Below are 22,473 nucleotides of genomic sequence, written 5' to 3' on the forward strand. Positions count from 1 at the left end.
TCCGTTAGTCTTAGTATGTTGTCTCTTTGACATATTCCCCATTTCCATTCTTAATGTTATCATAAGGCACACATTTTGAAAGTATTCAATCAGTAACTTTTTAAGGAAAATACAGGTAATAATGCTTATTTATCTATTAATTTGTTCAATTATTTATAAGTATCAGTACCCCTCCCGTTCGTCTGAGTATGTTGTCTCTTTGACATATTCCCTATTTCCATTCCGTTAATGTTATCATAAGGCACACATTTTGAAAGTATTCAATCTGTAACTTTTCAAGGAAAATACAGGTAATAATGCTTATTTATCTATTAATTTGTTCAATTATTCACAAGTATCAGTACCCCTTCCTTTAGTATAAGTCTTATAAGGCAGGGAAAAAAGAGATAAAACCGCAGATTTTTTTCGAATTTCAGACACAATTCAATAATCAAAGGTGTATGCAAAATTTTAAGAAAATCCGTGACATAGCCATTCATATAATGTAAATCGACCTTAAGCTATAACGGAGTTTTTACTTGCTTGAAAATTCAATATGAACAGTATATAATTTTACTGATAAACGAACTATTTTTAATAATTGATTAATATGAAAATACAAAAAAAAAGGCAAACGTAAAATATTTTAATCCCCAAATGCGCGAAACGTAGTGCACCCCCCCCCCCACTTACTTTTTAAAAACTATAATGTTTTTTTTTTATTGTGTAAATGTTTTTAAACTTAACGGTGTAATTATACCAGCTTTTTGATATATCGGTATTGTGTATTATTATAAAACACGTTTACTATAATAAACAATTTGGTATTTGTATTATATACAATAATGTTTCTTGGTTTTCAAAACTATAAACTTTTTTAATGAAATACATAATACATAATATGGTCAAATTGATAAGTATCAATTTATATTGTTCAAGATATATAACAAACGATTCAATTTGTAGCACATGTTCATTGAACGAACCATATGAAAAAAAGATTGATTTTGCAGCATATGTATCAATAGGGAAAAAAATCATTTTTGTAATTATTGTTATACTGTTGAACCCTTCTTTACCATACAGATACATCATTGAGAGAGGAAGAAGACTTAGCTCAGTAATCGTTTACCCATTATCTTTAAACCCTAATCATTACGGTGAGTATATTTTCAAATGAAGCGTTATTACTTTTTGTAAATTAATTAACCAAAGTATTTTTTTTTCAAAAATTGAGAAATTTGTTGACATATTGCAAATGTTTCTTTTTGTCCATAGCGGGGAAAGTCGTAACAATTTATTTCATGCTGAGAGTTAAAATACATATTTAGGATATGGATAAGGTTCAGCTCATAATCAGAATTTGAAGCAAGACTCTTTCGTGTATTATTATAATTAATCTTGAATTAAGGAATGTATTTAGTAAATTGAGATGTACAATTAGTTACTTTAATTAAATTTAATCATTTAGACCGAAATTTATGAAAAACTACATTTTTTAATTTTTACATATTTGATTAAAAAAAAACCGTTAAACTTTGATTTGAGTAACTGAAGGTTTACCTTTATATTGAAAGTTTCCGTCAGCTTCGAATATCATTTTATTGTTTAGAATACATAATAAGACAATTTTACTAAAGAGGAAAACTCCTCTTTGGTGATATTGTGTGATGGTGTAGTATAAAAGGTAGAGAACTGAAATTGTCAACGGCGAGAAACTTATCTTCAAACAATCGTATCGTATCAAACGCTTCGGAGTTTTTTTCGATTTTATAGAACTATTGGGTAATTGTTTTGAAATATCTTGTACTGTATAACAGTGGTAAGATCATAATCATACATATAAGAATATGTTACACGTATGAAAAGACTCGAATTTTATATCTCGGTTTTGTGTATTTCAACTTTATCTCTTCGCTAAACAATAACACTATATTGGTTGTTCGAATGTGTCAGTTGATGCAAAGACCAAACGGATTCCAAGAGTATTTATTTTATAAATCATTTTGTATTAAGTAAACATTTTAATGTTTTATTTTTTTTTAAAACAATTACCAACAGTTCGTGCATTTTCTGAAGAATATCTCAAAAATTTGCCTCGAGGGTATCACCAGCCCAGTAGTCAGCAATTCGGTGTTGTCATGAATATCAATTATCTGATATTTTTTTTAATTTTTAAACTTCCTGTTATGAAATTTTTCGAAAAACCTAAGGATTTTCGTATCCCAGGAATAGATTACCTTAGCTGTATTTGGCACAACCTTTTGGAATTTTGGTTCCTCAATGCTCGTCAACTGTGTATTTGTTTGGCACATAATTTTGATATGAGCGTCACCGATGAGTCTTTTGTAGACGAAACGCGCGTCTGGCGTATTAAATTAAAATCTTGGTACCTTTACCCCCCTCCCCCCACACGCACACTCAATTTATGAGGATAGTTTTCACTTTTTTCAAATGTACATAGACTCTCATTTTGTTGTATTTCGTTTCTATGCCGTTGCATTGTCAATTTGTTTTCGCCCTAATGAGTTCAAATATCTCTTTGGTATTTTTGACAATGATATCATAGCCAACCGATGTTTAGTATGTTCACTTACAAAAAGGCGAGTGACAGTTTTCAAAAAGACCCGTAATTAAGAACTTTAATATACTTAACACTTATTATCTGTACTTTCTGTGTTTCCTAAATAATTCGAATTGTGTAATTTTCGAAAAATCAAGATAAAAGGTCAAAACTGATCATTTCAAAATTTGTTAGAATTTAACAAAATGCTTTTTTGTGGTACTTGTATGATATATTTTTTATCTAAAAATTATCGAACCTTATAAAACAAAATACCATATTCCAAATCAATTTCAAACTTAAATGTTGAATGCGAAAAACTCAATTGCATTTTTTGAAGAAAAAAACTCCCCAAAGAATGAATTTTATGCTTAGTGTTACTGGTTTAAAATCTTCAGGTACAAACATATTATTAGCAGTATCTTTGATATTATTTAGTCCTGATCACAAGGCTACTGATAGTCTTTGATAACCACAGTTGTATATGAAAAAAATCAATTCGAAAATTTTGGCTAGCAATGCTCTTCAGCTTTGTTCTTGATTTTGCCTTCTGAAACATAAAATTGTGAAAAATTGGAATTTCATTGTTAAAAAACAATTCACGGAACTTGAATTGGTTGACTTTTGTGATATAAACACTAATTTTAATAAAAATATGTTTATTGATACAGTGATGTCAAGAATGATTGATAATTACATTGAAGAGTGGAAGTGTATTGTTAGTTCATCCTCTTCCAGACGGGGAAATGGGCGTAATAAATTGAGAACCTATAATAATTTTAAGAAGGAGTATGTTGTTGAAAACTACTGCAAACTAGTTATGCCTTTTTGTGAAAGAAGCGCCTTTGCAAAATTTAGATGTGGGGTGGCTCCTATTAGACTGGAAACTGGGAGGTATGAAAATTTGCCGCTGGAAGAGAGATGTTGTTTTAATTGTTTTAATATTGTCGAAGATGAATATCATGTTATTTTACATTGTCCTGTTTATAATGATCTTAGACAAGTTCTTTTTACTGAGTCTCTTAAAATTGATGAACATTTTAATAGTTTTACAGATTGTCAGAAAATGGTATTTTTATTTTCGAATCAAGATATTATAAGATTATGTGCCAAAACCTGTAATTTTATTCTTAAACGACGCCGAGAAGTTTTATATTGTAAATAATAATGAAATACTTTTGTTGTATAATTTTACCATTCAGGTTTAATATTTATTATGTACATAACATATTCTTTTAAGTGATTATCGTCTCTCATAAATCTGTACAGATTGGCTTATGTATACAAAATGTATCTTTTATAAATGTATTGTGTAATTTTATACATAAGGTGAGACGTAAATAAAATATTGAATTGAATTGAATCCAACCTTTGGTTATAATCATGTTACACTAATGAGTATTATGTAAACAAAACGTGCACCTGGTTCAATGAATTATAAGCGTCGAATCTTTTATGAGTTTCTGCAAGCACTGTGTTAATGATATTGTCGGTGGACGTTTTGTCTCCGGTCGTACCACCAAGTCGACAGTCAGCACTGTTTGGCTAACAGTAAATATCTTCACTATAAACCGAAATCGAAACGAAGGCAACACTAGTATACCGTTGTTAAAAAGTCATAAATCGATTGAGAGAAAACAAATCCGTAGTTTTGTTTTTAACGAGTGTTGAATTTTTTTTCTTAAAAGTTTTTGATTCATTAACAAACATGGCCGCCACGGCTAAAAATAGAACATAGGGATCAAATGCAGTTTTTGACTTATATCTCAGAAACTAAATATAGGAATCAGTAGTATACCGCTGTTCAAAACTCATAAATCCAAGGACAAAAAACAAAATCGGGGTAACAAACTAAAACTGAGGGAAACGCATTAAATATAATAAAATTTAGAGCAAATCTGACATGTGGTAAATAAACTCATCATAGATACCAGGACTAAATTAAGTATATACGCCAGACGCGCGTTCCGTCTACAAAAGACTAACCAGTGACGCTCGAATCCAAAAGAGTTAAAAAGGCAAAATAAAGTACGAAGTTGAAAAGCATTGAGGACCAAAATTCCTAAAAGTTTTGCCAAATACAGCTAAGCTAATCTATGCCTGATGAAGTAATCGTAGATTAGCGAAATATAACGACTGAATTATTCGGGTTGATTTTTAAATAATCATGTAACAATTATCTTTGTACAAATGTTCATGTAATATATCTATATATTTATACATTACACCAAATATAATCATTTGAATGAAATGCCCATTCTATCGGGTTTTTTTTCTGTCAAAGGAGCTACTTGTATTTAGTCACGTCTAATTGATATCACCAAAAACAGACTAAATATACTAGTCAACAAAAGAAACGATACACGACTTTGAAATAAAATTTATCAAAAAGTATTAAATACAAAACAAAATGAGATACTCTATTTTAAAAAGCTTTCATTTGCAATTTATGCACATGTGATATTGAAAATCAAAACTTGTCGGAAAGTATCTAAATTCTGTGTAAATAATCATAGGGTGCAAATTAGTTTTGCGGAAAGTTGAATAAAAAATCGACACATAATTTTCTAAGCACTTAATAAAATTTCAAATTTGTAAGAAAATATTCAATATGCTAAACAACTTATGTTCATGTTGTAACTTGTGGGTTGAAATATTGTTTTTTTTTCAAATTTTAGGGAAAAAAAGTGTTTTTTGAAATCTCAAAAAATGCAAAATATTTTTTTTTTGTTTTCGTCTCAAATTAATGCTTTAGATATGAAAACAACACCCAGTAAATTTGGAACCTTTCGGATTAGTTTTAAGATTGTTACCGCTTTTTGAATATCACTGTTCACATACTGTCTATGGTAAATCAGATGATAATGTATACATTAACGATTTCTCGTGGAACCGAACTTTGCTTAACAAATAAACGAAGACACTGTATGAATTTAAAAAAACAACTTGATGGCAAACACTGTCTTTACCTTTAAATAAGAGGTTGGCATCATTATTTGGAACTCCTGTTTTTAAAATTGTCGTTTTATGTAAATTTTGTAAAAAAAAAAAAATAATCGCGAAAAACGTCACGAAAGCAAAAAAAAAATTTTTTTTTAACGGATTTATATTTCCATAATATTTATGTATTACTACCTTCAATATTGATCCAATAAACGGAAAACTTTATCTTAAATTTGAAAAAAAAGTCTTGTATCGTTTCTTTTATTGACTAGTATAGTATATTAGTAAAGACAAAAAAGAGAATAATATAACTCAATTATAAGACGATAAACAAAATCAGTAAATGATTTATATATACCAATTAAGGTAGATAGGGTGGCTCCCTCCATCTTGGATTTGGAAATACCAGAAAACAAGGAGAATAATTAATAGAATGTGCAAATTTTTAGAGTAGTAGGTAACTCGTGTGTAAGAACTTCCACTTCGATATAGAAAATGACATGTTTTATCATATTTATGGTTGTATTTTACAAAAAACAGAAAACTTTTGTTTGATCATTTGTTTCCAACTTTGTCAAATAAGGGGAGACAACTCAAATGCAAGAGCAGATAATTTAGATAAGGTACTTTTACACTGGATTGTGTTAGTAATTGACCTATTTTAAAACGTAGCAAGAAAACGGGTCCGGTGACCCTATTGTTTCTTTTTCTTAACTGAAAGCATACTATTAAAGCCATCTTCTCATATGTTATCTCAAAATTATATGGTGTAGATTATGCTTTATTGCAGAACATTGGATTTTCCATGCATAATCTCTACAAAATGTGTCAATTTTGAACACCGTGTAGCGTGAAAATAAGCCCGGTGACCCATTCTTTTTATTAATATTTTTTTTAAAAGCACGATATAAACTACATTTTGGCAAATTATTAAAAAATTCTATGTATTATCATTTAGACACCCCGCATCTACCTTAAGGGATTTTTTCGTATATCTACATTTTCTTATATCTATAGTTAATTTCAAACTGAGTATATTTAACATTAAATCGTCATTTTACTTAGAGTTTATTTTAACGCATAGCATCAAACAATTAATCAGGTGTACTCAAAGTTTTAGTAAGTCATCAATGCTCTTCAACTTTGTACTTGTTTGGCTCTAAATATTTTGATCTGAGCGCCACTGATTGGTCTTGTGGGGATGAAACGCGCGTCTAGCGTATAGAACTATAAGCCTGGTACATTTGATAACTATTAATAAATCTGAATACAGCATGAAACAAAACGAAATTATCTGAACCTTGATGACAAAATAAATTCATTTATGAATACATGTTATCCCACATAAGGTAAGCTTATAACACGTCTTTGAAGAAAATCATTCATTAAACAAGACATAGAATAGAGATCACGAACGAACTCCTAGTGCTCGTGGCTTGGTACAGGTATTTCGCACAAACCTATGATAGAGCTAGTTATATTCTAGAAAACTTAGAAGACGTTTGTTTGATCGAAATTAAAACATCAACCGGTTGTATACTGTCTTCCGTATCCATATAATTAATAATGACCGTTGACTGTTCATCACAACTTTGACAACACAAAATAAATGTTTTAACGATAAACCTAGCGCTGTAAAAAGCACAAATTAGGTATGTTTGTCCTTTTATCGATAATAATGATGATTGAAAGCTGAGTAGATAAAGTTATTATATTTGTCCTACGTTCATGCTTCTTTATTAATTTTTATTGGTGATAGAAAAATTTCTGCGATAACATTATGTAATGTTAAATATTGACAAATGTAAAGATAAAGGGTCACCTTTCTTTGTCCATCAGTCATTTCTTTGATAACGGTAACGTTATCTTAGTGGAAAGGTTAAAATTTACTTTATCAATACAAACTAGATGATGTAGTTTGTACATAATATGATGGATTAAATCATTCGAAGGTATTTATTTAATTAAGAAATAGAGATAGTAATGGAATATGTAAAAAAGTATATTTTTCTAACAAGTTCCGACTAAAGGTTTTCTAGCTCTATACACCAGTCTAGAAATTCTGCTGGTTTTGTGTGTGTGTATGGGGGGTAGGAACGTTCAGAATTCATCATAACTCGTTGCCTGATGGATACTTTTTTTACTGACACCTGTGACATTAGTTTTAACTGTTTTGTCTAACTTGTAACTTACACAGCTGTCATAAAACAAGGAAGTTAAGCTAAAAATAAAATATGTTTATCCCATCACTATATTTGGGAAATGCCTATACCAAGTCAAAAATATCAAAGTTATTTTCAAATCGAACTGTTGGTATATACAGGCAAACGTTTTTTTGTTTGTTTTGGTTTATGGACTAACCTTTTTTAATATACATTGGAGTATGGTACTTTTTCTCTCACTTTTACCAGGGTTTTAATCATGATTTTTATATTGATGTGTGCATTGTCAACTCATAAATGTTTAGTTTTTAGAATCCTGTTTTGAAATAAAAAAAGTTTCTTCAAATCTACCCAAGGACAAACATGTTAGTTTAGGTAAACCAGATTTATATCTTTTGTATCTGTTTTCTTCGTCTATCAGTATTATTTCTTAGTTATAGGAAGATGTGGTGTGAGTGCCAATGAGACAACTTTCCATCCAAATAACAATGTAAAAAGTAAACCATTATAGGTTAAAGTACGGCCTTCAACACGGAGCCTTGTCCCACACCGAACAACAAGCTATAAAGGGCCCCAAAATTACTAGTGTAAAACCATTCAAACGGAAAAACCAACGGTCTAATCTATATAAACAAAACGAGAAACGAGAACTTAGTTCATTTTGTAAATTGTCAGTATACTCTTAGCAATATTTTTCAATCGATTATTTTTTGTTTTATTTTATTGTGTTAAATGGATTATAAAGAGCTTAGAATTAATTAGAAAATTTCAGAGGCGGATTTAGGGGGGGGGGGGGGGGTAGGAGTAAAAAATGTGTTTGCGTATATAGGGAATCACTGAAGCGTGACTGGAGCGGGCCCCTCTTAGGCAGTCAGTGGGCCCCACTTATGAAAATATCTAGATCAGCCAGTGATATGACAGTTATTTTCATTCATTTGATATGTTTGTACTGTTAATTTTGCCCTTTTGATAAGGGACTTTCCTTTTTGAACTTGCATTAGAGTGCGCACATGTCAAATTTGTCATAATTTCTTTCTATTATCTCATTCAAATTAGAAATCGTTCATGTTTACCTTTTTTTTTAAAGATTTATTTGAAGTCAATGAAAACAGCAAATTATTTTTTTTTTCACACGGAATTCTGTTAATGTATTACTTGCTAGAAAGATTTGTTAACTACCATACTATTTCATATTTTCAATTGAACGATTTCGTTACTATTACAGTTGATGTTTTTGAGGAAATACACTTTAATATGGAAGTACACAGTATATTTTCATTTTAGACTTCTAAAATTGAGGATTATTTCTTATATCTAAATCAGTAAAACTATTTTAACATGCACGGAATGAACATAAAACTTTTACGACTCTTCAATATTGTTTAACATGTGGTTTTAAAAACACACTTTACAAGTATCGCCTAGATACGTTTTATTTCTAAAGTAATGTTGAACTATTTAATTAAAAATCTCTATTTTTATTATATTATTAGTCCAAATGTGAGGTGCTTTTTCTTGAAATACTCTTTGTGAAAGGGATAAAAAAAAGGGAGTATAGATAATGTTACCTATTTATATAAATACATGTATGTGGATTCAGAAAGTAGTTTCGGTCAAAGTTAAAAGTCGTGTAGGCCATTCATTAAAAGTTTCTTTGAAACAATCTAAAATGTTCGCTCCTAGTAAATAATTTTGTCATGAAATGTTAAATGCAATTTTTTTCTGTGAACTAATAATAGATAGAAGTATCAGCTGTGAAATAAAGAAAAAAGCGAATAATAAAGAAAAACAACATATATAATTCGAAAAAAAATAATAATAGAACATCACAAATCGATCTTATTAAACGGATAATATAGAAAAATAATTTGGGGTTTATATAGGGTATATTTGTATAATCGTTCATTTTCCAGATTGTGTTGGTTTTTTTTAGTTTTAAATATGTTTTAACTATTCTCTATTCTATGGATTTTAATCACACGCTGTTCTTTACTTTTGTCCCAATTTACTCTTTTCCTTAGATATCAGAATAGTCATTTTATCATGAATTTGAATGGCGACTAATATGTGCATGAGACGCTTACCATGTCCACGCATCGGTCTCATTCATTGGAGAGTTCATACGATTTGTGCAGTTTTGTTTTTAATTTGATTTTTTTTCTCTCATTTAATCGATTATATTTTAACTTCGGTACACTATTGTTTTCTATATTCGAATGAACATTGGACACATTGATTATTCATGAAAGCTCATGCATTAATTAGGAATAGGTTTAAGACGCGTATTATTTTGGAACTGTGGAACTTTTTTTTCAAATATTAAAAGTGTTGCATATGTTTGTAGACATACAGAGATGTGCCAATCAGACAACCTTCCATGCATGTCACAATTTGTAAAAGCAAACTTTAAGGGATTATTACAATTACTAGATTCTAGGGAAAAAAACGTGCATGGATATTGCAACAACTCCTTCAAATATTTTTGACGAGAAAAGTAAATAAACAAAAATAAAGAACTCCAAGTGAAATTCAAAACAGAAAGCTCTTTATAATACGGCTGAATTAGAAGCTCAAACACATCTAATGAAAAGAAAACAACTGTCATATTCCAAACTTAGTGTAGGCATTTCCTTAGTTAGAAAATTGTGGGTAAAAACCATAAGTAGCTAAAACTCTCACTTGTATAACAGTCGCATATTATTCCATTTTATTGACGATGTTATTATTTTATTATAGTGTTCTTTTTATGGGAATAGTGCTTCTCCCACCTTTTTCAAAGTAAATCATTCTTATCTGGTAATGGATTAAGATGGACAATTCACCTGTCATTGTTATCAATATTGTTTTGTTACAAAATAAACATCAAGCCTTGTGTGTGGCAACTTGCTCTTGTCGACATAATTACAGTAAGGCAACTTGTTTTCGAACTGTATGGCAACTTGCTTTGTTTTATGCTATTTATATTATATTATGTTCTTTTTTTTTTAAATAAATGGTGTTTAAACTACAAATACATCTAATTATATAGATTTAATAGAAATACAATTTGCTTGAGTGACAGCATTGGTAATAATGGTATACACGATATTATGCTACACAAGACTTTATCCGAATTGAAATTATTTTCATCCGATGTATATGTTTTCCCGCTAATTTTTTTCCCATTAACAATAGATGACTGCATTTTGTGTTTTTTCAACTTTATCAAGGTTCAGTTATTTATTTTTAAAATTCCCACGTTTTGCAATATTACAGTTTATACTGTTAACACATACGCATAGAACGATACTTTAAAGTGATATATTAAGGTTATATAAATACTTGAGATGTCATTATAGATTGTTTAATATTGTATGACAATTGACAAGTAAAAAACTTAATATTTAAAAGATAGTAAAATGTGTATGTTAATAAAATATAAAATTGATATAACATAAATCAAAGATTCGATTTTTTTCATTTATTTCAAGGTTAAATGTTGAATGTTAAACTCATTTCTATAAACACAACTATATCGGTCGAGTTTCATACATTTATAAGTTAAAAAACAGAGAATGTGTGTGTGTTTGAAATCTAAACATGCAAACGTTTATGCCTTTTTTAGTCTCACTTGTATAGATTTATATCACTTCATTTGACAAAATGTAAAATTAAAATTTAAAAATATATGTTTTAAACATTTTAAACGTGCAAAAGTACTACATAAAGATAATTTGGACAAATACCCCCCCCCCCCCCCCCCCCTTTTATCCGCCATCAACACTACCCCAACCCTCAAATTCTATCTGTCTATAACTATAAGATAAACAGCATTAACACAACTGAAAACCGTTTCAAAAGCGGTAAATTCATCGATAAACAGTAGAAATGGTAAACATTCTTCCTTTGTTCATTTATTTTTCCTTTCTCTCCGCTTCGTTGTTACTCCATCCGGTGTATACGATGAAACAGTGAACAGTGCATCGCTCCAGGTTTTATAATCGCGTTGAACACTATCTCATATTTAATTACCAAAATTAATAGCCAACATCTTAGCTTTAATGACATTCAATAAATAGGCATGGTAATCACTTTTAAGAGTAAGTCACATGTAAAAGTATGAATTGTTCGAAACAGTAAGGATTTTCTTATCACAGGCATGTGTTACCAAAGCCGTATTTGGCACAACTTTTTGAACTTTATGTTCTCACTGCTCTTCAACTTCATACTTATTTGTCTTTCTTTCTTTTTTAAACTGAGCGTCACAAATGAGTCTTTGATAACTATTGTACTGTATATTTGATGAGTTTATTTTCTCAGGAATATTCAGTTCATTATTGCATGAAGCTATAAATAGGACACTGTCAGGAATACTATACATAATTTTAAATGACATGAGTGGTTATCAATCAGGGTTCTACTTCGTCAAAATTATCTCCCAATTACGCCAGTTCATTTTTGCAATCGTTGAAATGAAAGCCATTGTAGGGATGACGCGCTGCAAATTTAGCTCTTGAAAACCGATGAATTTATCCACATGGCACCATTAATTTACGACCATTATATGTCAGTTGTATTTTAAAATACAAACGTATCTACTAGCTAATGAGCATCAGTTTATGTTCTTGTCTGCATTTATTCAACTTAAAACTTGTCTGATCATATATATCAATCATTTTCTGACATTATTTTTTCAAAAATTCCTTTAATATCAAATCTGTACCACTTGATTTATAATTTTTCAATGAATTAATTGCTTTGACAACCTCGTTTACAGTAATGACTGAATTTAGTTCAACATTCATATTAGTTACAGCATTACAATCAATATCATCTCCATCCCAATCATGTTGTACATTACTCAATTTCTTTAAATGAATATAAAAACATCCAAGTGATATCTTCTCTAGTACATTTGTCTTTGTATTACTTGATTTATTAAGTAATGACCAATACGATTTAGGATCACTTTGTTCTTAATCTCTACAGATTTTCCCCGCCAATTGTAACTTTTGGCTTTAATAATATGATTATCCTTCCCTTTAGTATTACACTCTTGAGTAAACCATGGTTTATTAACCTTACAATTTTTAATGTTTCTATTACAATTATTGTTTACAACATTTTTTTCTTTCAACATACCACATTTAGAAGCAGCTTGTATACTATTATTATTACATTCTTCAATTAAACTGTTAATTGAGTCTCCATTTACACTTGCAATATCAAAGGCATCCAATTTATCATTAAAGCATACAATATTTTCATAATTCAAACAATCATTAAAATACTGAAGGTTTTTGCTATCCCAGACTGCTTTTGCAATAATGCTGGGTTCCCAAGAGTTTATACATTTATCAACATCAATTAATTTACACATAATTTTAACATGCAAGGTATTGTGAACATCACTTATCGTTGGTCAAATGGTTTTACTTCAAATTCTGATATATAAGGAAATAGTTTAGGTGATAAAATACAGTAATCAACAATAGTGGTGTTATTATAAGTTCACGACAACAACGGTATTTCGATGAGGCTTGTTCTCCTTTTTCCAATGATATAAAATATAGCCGTGTGTTATTCCCTGAAGGCAAATCGATAAAATTTGTTGATTGGGCACCCTACTACTATACCTTTGTACTATAGAAAACATTACAGTAAGCATGTATCGCCTTCTCTAACAAAGAGCTTCGTTTCTTTTATTCTTTTTCAACCGGGTTTCCGCCTGGTTATGTGTATGTCTTATGATCACATACTGTGTAGTTAAATTCGTTTTAATATTGTATGCAAATACAGCTCTTTTTTTTAAAGAAAATCCAGTAGTTTTATCGAATTTTTCGGCATTCCTTGTATGTTTTACGTTACGGCATGCAGCTGTTTAACTTTTGTTATTAATTTTTTTTAATAAAGATATAGATAAGATACATTTACTTTATTTAATATTTAATTGATCAAATCAATAAGTTGGAACATTATAAGAGTCAAGTTTTTTTTGTCACCACGATGAACTGGTTGGCCGATACCCTTGGTCTGTGGTAGGATAATAATTTTTTCATACATTCTACAAATTATATTCTATTCCTGATTGTGATATTTTCATGGCAAGTGATGCACACAGGAGATGCTTAGCCTGATGCACCGGTATCATTCATTGTAGAGTTCATGTGATTCCCTTAGTTTTTGTTTGTTTACCTTTACATCATTGTTTTTTCTTAATCGATCGATGATATATAAAACAGTTGTTTTCTATATTCGAAAAAAAAACATTGATAACATTGATTATTTATCAAAGCTCATGCATTTACGCTGAAATAGGTTTGAAGTCGGGAATTAATTAGGAATTGTGGTACTTTTTTCAAATGTTGAAAAGGTTGCATATGTTTGTACATAGATATTACAGCGTTTTTTCATTTATTGTTGACGTAAAAGCAAAATAAAAAAAATACCGAAGGAAAATTCTAAAAAGGAAAGTTCTTTACACTAAATCAGACGCTTAAAACCATCTAACAAATGGAAAACAACTGTCATATTTCTGACTTGGTACACACATTGTGTTATGTAGAACATGGTGGAACAAACCTAGTTGTATATCTAGTCAAAACTCTCACTTATGGCAGGAGCTCAGAATTCCATTATATTAACGGAGAATTTTTAATATAGTCTTCTTTTTATGAAAATAGTCTTTCTTACCCCTTGTTCGAAGTAAGTCACTCTTATCTAGGAATGGATTAAAAGCAAAAACTCACCTGTCATTGTTATCAATATTGTAATATGATCAGGTAAATAGACATGACATGTTTGCTTCAACGTTATACCATTTATTAAGATTGCATTTGAAACTTTTAAATCTTTGGTATCGATGAAGACTTGAATTGAGAAAGGAAATGGGGAATGTGCAAAAGAGACAACCCGACAAAAAAAGCAGCCGGAGGCCACCAATGGTGAAAATCCTGCACCCGAAGGCGTGCTTCAAATGGTTCCTAAACAAAAATGTACTAGTGTACAGCGATAATGGACGTCATACTAAACTCCAAAATTTATAAAATAAAAATTAAATAAAAAATTAAGAGGCTCCTGACTTGGAACAGGTGTTTTTTTTTTTTTTACATCTCAACCCTCCTCTATACCTCTAGCCATTGTAGAAAAAACAAAACACACAACAATACGTACAGGAAAACTCAGTTTTAAAGAAGTCCGAGTCCAATGTCAGAATCGGTAACAAAAGAAACTAAACATATTGACAATGATACATAAATTAACAAAGGACTACTAGCAGTTACTGACATGCCATCTTCAGATCTTAATTAAACTGATTGAAATATAATGTCTTCATCACATGAATATCAGGCACAGTCCCTCCAGTTGGGGTAGTATCATACCATTATAAAATATAGGTGAAAACAAAACCCGTATTATGCCAAGACGGAATAAATCTGTTTATTCCTGATGAAAAGACCAAATAAATTAATCAATATAAAAACCAAAATATACAATCTTGCATTACCTAACAACAGTATCGTAACTATATCCCTTCTTAATAGATCTGTTGAAAAGTATTTTAGCTTTTGAGGTGAATGTTATCTTTTAAGTAATTTTCATATTTGTGTCGTAGTCTTTTAGTCTCTTTAGCGTTACATTTGTATTAAAATTCACCCTACAAAGCCTGATAATTAGCATACTAATCTTGTCAAATATGTGTTTGCTTACATATTGATTTTGTCCTGCCTATGTATAAACTTTTACTCATTTGACGTTAAAAAGTAAAATAATAAAAACAAAGCTCAAATAATCAAACGAATAGAAAACAAATGTCAAGTTCCTGTATACGTACACACATTTACTCATGTAGAAAACGGAGGATTGAACCTCGTTTTACAGCTAGCTAAACCTCTCACTTATATGAAACTGGCATCATATTCTATTATATTGAAAATAATGCGAGGACAAAACAGACACGATAAATAGAAATGTCAAAAATAGGGGTACAGCAGTCAACATTGTGTTATCATCTTAATAACTATAAAAACAAACAAATGTAACAAAGAAGCGCAAGAAGGCATCGAATTTAACGACCTAATTTTACTTTATTATTATACGATTTTATTTATCTAATTCACCCATAAAGGATTGTTTTGTTTGATTTTAGTGTATTTAAGGTGAATATTGCAAATTCTACATGTTTACTGATACATGTAGATGGATTTTAACCCTATTGGAATGAATAAATAAAGAAACATCTACTTCAGTCTTTTAACCAAATGTATCCCAATATATGATATTGAAAAAATAGAACAAATTAAATTTAAAGGTAAAGTAATGATGCAGATGTCATTTATTTTTAATCAATAGATAACATCATTACTGTGTATCAACGCCACCAAAATTGGGTAACAACGAACCGGAGATAAAGGTAAAAAATGTAAAGAAGGTAAGAATTCTTGTAATTTTAGACATTTTTAACCTTTCCGAAGAGTTTACCCAGTTTTAACCGATGTTCTGATATGTAAAGCTTGAATTTATCAAGTAAAGAACACAGACTAGATGTTTGGTTATTCTCCAAAACTATCCACTTGTTTCCAAACAATTTCGAGGCAGATTGCCCTCCAATGTCCCATTGGTAAGATATTCACCAGTTTTTCATCCTTTTTACAGATAAGGATTTAAATTATAATAGTGTTACTTCATATTCACTGAAATTTACTATAAAAAAAACTTTTGATAAAGAATGTCGATAAAATCGAATCCCGCCTGCGGTACGGCATCTTGCTCTTGTTAAAAAAATAACAGGACGACAACTTGTTTTCGAACTGTATGGGAACTGTCGTGATTTATTGTCGTATTTTGAAGCTGTAATTTACCGATTATCACCTTTAGAGTAAACAACCAAAAAAGAAGCAAGGACAATGAGCACAAGCATAACATAACAAGATATAATAGTTCATCTCAATGACATGCTTATTGTGATTACCGGGTTTATTTTTTAGAAAGGACACGTTGAGACCATTGCATACGGAAAACAACTAACCATTTACTTGTTGTTATAAAACATATGTATCATATTTTGTTTAATTGAAGTTGTATAAGACTTACACAGAATGTGTGATTGAAATCAAAATGTCCACTTGCTGCAAGTTTAAGTCACACTTGTGTTAATCTATATCATTTAATTTGACACAATATAAATGTAAAATTTAAAAATACATGTATCAAAAATCTTATACGTGATGGGGAAATGGGGCAAAGAATTGGTGGGGTGTTTTTTCTCTTATCAAAGTTTTGGTAATCAAACTGACCTAAAAACCAGATAGTTATGTAAAACACATTAAAGGCGTTATCTTAAGAATAGATCATTCATATCTTTAAAAAAAGCACTCGAGCTGTGACTTTTTATCTCGTTACCTTACACTCATATACAAAAGCAAACCATGAGGGATTTTGCATATTTTGTAAAATGACTTTATTTTCCTTTTTTTCGTCAAAGTTTATTTTTATTTGGCGAAATATATACGCACACAAAAAGACTACTTGGTGAAATTATGTCAATAGTTATAATTAAAGCTTCTCTTACATTATTTTGATATTTCTTGGATGCGTACAATGATTCCACGCAGGAAATAACAATGGAGAAATGCATACAATTTGTATTTTTCATCGTTTCCATTAAAACGGTACATATGATGATGTATGATGTGTTTCAAATGTCATTCGATAAATTTTATATTTTCATTGAGATTCATGACTAGGCATTTTTAAACAATACATGCAAATTTGAAATAGCTGTCAAATATTTATTTTCTTGGTTCAAAGTTGAGCCTTAATGCCATTCTGAATAAATGAAAGGCAGTTGAATATCTGACCAACGAGATGACGGAAAGCGATAGATCTTCAAATGTTCTGACACTTAGTGAAAACACAAAATCTTATTTTGAATTCTATTTATTTGCATTAAAAGGTAAGTTTTTGATATATTAGGAAACCATTTCAAAAGCGGTACCCTCATCGAAACAATAATTATGGTTTAAATTCATCACTTGTTTATTTATTTTCCTGCTCTCCTTTGATAATACCCAATTCAATGGCGCAGTGAAAACTTATATAAATTTACCAGTAAAACTTCAGACAACATAAATAGATTGACCACTATCGCATGGTTTATGACCCAAATAAGGATCAACATCTAAGTTTGTATGACCTTGGCTTCAATAAATAGGCACCACATGATGTTGAACATAGTAGATGGTGAACATTTTTCAGAGTAAGGTACAGGTTGTACTGTTTATTTAATGAGTTTATTTTCTCAGTAATATACAGTATCTCATTGCATTTTTAAAACTTAAATAGGAGACTGTCAGGAATACTATACAGTATAAGTGATATTAGTGGTTATGTATAGGTTTTATAATCACACGCTGTGAAGTTCAACTCCATTCGATATTGTAAGCAAATAAAGTGCCGTTAATTTGAATTTTAAGTCCCTCATATCGAATATTTAGGCATTTTGTGTGCGTTCTACATAACAGCACACAGCTGCATAACTTTTATTATTTATTGTGGCGATAAAGCCATTGCTTATATTAATTTACCAGTAAAACTTAATTTTTAAAACCAATTAGAATCAAGAATTTAAATGATAGTAACGTTGTTAAACGATCGATGTAAAGCCGGCAAGTTAGTTTTTTTAGTCGTCGTTATATAATTTTATTTCATCATCGGAAACACCCGCATAAATATTAAATGAGTGTGAAATGGAGTTAAGAAAACAAATCACTTTTTCACTTCGTTCCTGAGAAAATGCATATGATTAACTATCAAAAGTACCAGATAACAGCAAAACGGGTGCTATTCATTACACATAAATGTTTGGATACTAAGTCAAGAAATTTGAGAGAGAGAAAAAATGCTAAGAAAGGTAAAAGAAATGATTTATAATGTCCCATTTGGGCAGGATAATAAAAATAATAACTTATTAGATATGAAAAAGATTAACTGGAAATGAAATTATACATGTGGGTGAAGAATGTATCTTTTTTTTGTACATAAAAAACTTGGGTATACAGTAGCATATAGTAGCATATCCGTCATCACCAAATACACTTTCACAAAATAATCTTATTTCATTTTTATTTTACAGCAAAATGGTAGTTTCGGGTACACAACTTGTACTCTATAGATCATTTTATTATTCAATATAACAACCATCAAAGAATGATTTCCTAGATGTATAGGAGAGACCAATACACCCTTCAATAATACAGAGTTAACCACAAGCGCAAAGGCGGTTGCTATTTTCAATCAAAACATGAGGAAACAGCGCAATTTCATGTGTTTTATTTTTGGGTTTTTACTCTTTATGTTCGTTTATTATGCAAACTTCCAGCATATTCGTATAACTGATATTGAGTTGTCAGATGAAAGGTTATTTGATATACCTGAGGTAAAAAATACTAGTGCCGCCTTTTTAGTAGACACGTCTGCTTGCAAAATTCCAAATATAGATCCGTTTGATAAATCAGTGAAACGAATGTTAAGAAATGGAACAGCGTTAAAGTGTGCTGTGAAGGATGATCTTGTATATTCAAATGGAAATACTATAATTATTAATTGGAAAGCTGTTAATAACTCGAAATTAAAAAATAAAATGAAATACTGCAAATATGAAGTCATTTGGCGACCATATAATGAAATGCAAGATCATAACTATATGAAATTCATAAACGAAAGTGATGAATTTGTTGATCGTGTTGATATATCAGATGAATTTGTTCGTGTAAAATGCTACAATGGAACTGGACATAAGTTGTATACAAATTTCTTCTCTTTTGTTCATTTAAAAGAAGATGTCGAAGAAAGATGTGAAAAAAATGCCAAAAAATTTGAAAACACGCGAAAAGAAGAGCTGAACATTTTGATGTTGGGCGTTGATTCAATAGCTCGAAATAACATGCTACGTTATATGAAGAAAACATGGTCGTATTTGGTAAACGAAGTCAACGCAATAGATCTACTTGGTTATAATAAAGTTGCTGATAATACCTTTGTAAATATAGTCCCAATGACAGCTGGAAAATATGTCGATCAGTTACCATGGAACGAATCAATAAGGTGGACGCCAATGGACAACTATAATTTTATATGGAATAATTATTCTGCAAAGGGGTATAGAACTTTCTATGCTGAAGATCATCCTGATATTGCAATTTTTGATTTTGGAAAATCTGGATTTAAAAAACCTCCTGGTGATTACTTCAATAGGCCTTTGAGTATCGCTATGGAAAAAACTAAAGACGTTTGGAATTCCGATCATTATTGTGTGCATGGAAGAATAGAAACTAATATAGTTTTAGACTATTTAAAGAATTTTGCGAAGAAATTTCAATCAAAACCGCATTTTTCCTTCTCATTTATAACACGACTAACACATGCATATATCGAAGAAACATATAAAGCAGACGAAATCTACCTCAAATTTTTTAAAGACATGTATAAAAGCGGCAACTTAAAAAACACAGTTGTATTCTTTTTCAGTGACCATGGGATGCGTTTTGGTGATGTAAGAGAAACGTTCGTAGGAAAATTGGAAGAACGTCTTCCTTTTATGTTAATCGCATTCCCTCCATGGTTCCTTAAAAAATATCCAGACACTCATAAAAATTTACAGATAAATGCTAGAAGACTTACCACTCCTTTCGATATATTTGCCACTTTAGAACATATTTTAGATTTCGATGGTATTCAGAAAAATGAAGTGAAAAAGCAAAGATCAATGAGCTTACTTAATGAAATTCCAGAAGATAGAACTTGTGATGAAGCTGATATCCTACCTCATTGGTGTACTTGTTCTAAGCATGAAGAATTAGATATTCAAAATAAGACCGTTATCAAAATTGGAGTTACTCTAGTATCGAAAATTAATCAAGATTTAGCAGATTCCTTTGACGTTTGTGAAAAATTACACTTGAAGTCTATAAAATATGCTCTGCGGGTCATACCGTCTGACAAAGTGCTTCGATTCGAACAGAGCAAGAATGATGTTATAGATAGGAAGGTTATATACGGCGATCGAGTAAAGTCTTATATTGATTATCAGATAACCGTACAAACACAGCCGGGTGATGCGGTCTTTGAAGGGACGTTACGGTATGACGAAAAAGGAAAAACATATGACTTAGTAGGTGATGTCAGTCGAATTAATAAGTACGGTGATCAATCACACTGTATAGAGCAACATCATCTTAAAAAACTTTGTTACTGTAAAATACAGCCATAGAATGTCAAACTCAGTCGTTTTATTTTAAAAAAATCTCCAAAGTCATCAATAGTCCCATTAAGTTAAAATAAATATCAGGAAAACAAATGAACCAAAATGAAAGCAACAGAAGTTTGCCGATGATTAAATCTCTTTTATCAAATAGAAAAAGAAAATCTATTAACAGTTAATATCTCCAAGGGAAAATTACCTCTGATGATTTGTTAAAGCCTTTTAAGATTAATGACTAAAACGTTTTGTTTATTAGAATCTTAAAACATATGATGTCCAGCATTTACAATGCAGAAACATGAGTCTTGTACACCTAACTATTTATCATAATGTATATATTTCATTTTTCTAAAAGCAGCTCTGCCTTACTAGTATGCATTAATACAAACAGATGTAATCATACGTTTTTTTATTGAGTTAAGTCTGCCAATTGATATTTTATCGTATGTTTTTCTATGTTGTGATGTTATGCTATTGTTTCAGAAAAAGGGAGAAGGTTTGGGTCCATTAAAACGTTTAATCCCGCTGCAAATGTTTGCACCTGTCCTAAGTCAGGAATCTGATGTACAGTAGTTGTCGTTTGTTTATATAATATATAAGTGTTTCTCGTTTCTCGTTTTGTTTATATAGATTAGACCGTTGGTTTTCCCGTTTGAATGGTTTTACACTAGTAATTTTGGGGCCCTTTATAGCTTGTTGTTCGGTGTGAGCCAAGGCTCCGTGTTGAAGGCCGCACTTTAACCTATAATGGTTTTATTTTTAAATTGTTATTTGGATGGAGAGTTGTCTCATTGGCACTCACACCACATCTTCCTATATCTAGAACCTTCATCTTCAACATACGTAGGAATTCACGTACAAGGTTAATGGTTTTCCTTTATTAATTTTTAGCGCATTTAATCTTGAATCTTTGTTAATATATTTTTGTAAAGAGATGTCAGAATCTACTTACACTTCCAGAGCATCTGAGATTATTCAGAATTTTGTGGTTTTGGTTTTGCTCATTTTTATTTTGTTTTCCATATTTGTGCATTATTTGTCTTTGTGTTTCATTTTTTTGCCATGACTTTGTCAGGTTTTTCATACGACATGTGAGTTTGAATATCTCATTGGAATATGTCACTTCTTTTTCAAGATAACACTTCCATATACATTTGTTTAAGTGAAATGAAATAGAAAGTTGGAGATATATGTTATGTTTTTTTTTTAACTTGTTAAAGATTTATGGTTTACGTATTGTGATAAGAATAATCATAAAAGTTACTTGGCAAACGGTCATTATTACTGACAGGTGTTTTTCGATGTAGAGAAAATAATCTCACATCTTGTTTACATTATTACGATGTCGGTCAAAGGACTGTACTAAAAAGAAATCCTTTATTGATAGGAAAGAAATGAATGCTTTGCATGAAATTATAGTTAACACAAAACAAAATCTAAATTACACAAAGTCATGAATATTGGCCTCGTACAAAATAAGAAGATCTGGGAGGCTTGCCAATTAACGAATATTCACAAATGACCAACAGTCGAGGATTAACCCATATAGGTCACATATCGTCTACACCATTGAAACCGTTATGTGA

The 22,473-nt window shown here is 30.4% G+C and overlaps 1 protein-coding gene across 5 annotated transcripts; it reads left to right on the top strand.

Annotated features, from left to right (window-relative positions):
• Positions 1 to 1,028: 1,028 nt before the first annotated feature.
• LOC134695590 (uncharacterized) lies at positions 1,029 to 20,905 on the top strand. Of its 5 annotated transcripts, none has more exons than XM_063556864.1 (3): positions 1,029 to 1,139; positions 15,979 to 16,057; positions 18,761 to 20,905. In XM_063556864.1, the coding sequence occupies exon 3, from the start codon at positions 18,929 to 18,931 to the stop codon at positions 20,894 to 20,896; it is 1,968 nt and encodes a 655-aa protein (XP_063412934.1). In that variant the 5' UTR covers positions 1,029 to 1,139; positions 15,979 to 16,057; positions 18,761 to 18,928; the 3' UTR covers positions 20,897 to 20,905. The 5 variants fall into 5 exon arrangements, with proteins under 5 accessions (XP_063412934.1, XP_063412935.1, XP_063412932.1 ...); XM_063556865.1 differs by having other exon boundaries at positions 15,979 to 16,039; XM_063556862.1 differs by lacking the exon at positions 1,029 to 1,139 and adding an exon at positions 7,313 to 7,437.
• Positions 20,906 to 22,473: the final 1,568 nt, after the last annotated feature.

Source organism: Mytilus trossulus, chromosome 14 (assembly GCF_036588685.1).
Source record: "Mytilus trossulus isolate FHL-02 chromosome 14, PNRI_Mtr1.1.1.hap1, whole genome shotgun sequence".
Classification (NCBI taxonomy): Eukaryota; Metazoa; Mollusca; class Bivalvia; order Mytilida; family Mytilidae; genus Mytilus; species Mytilus trossulus.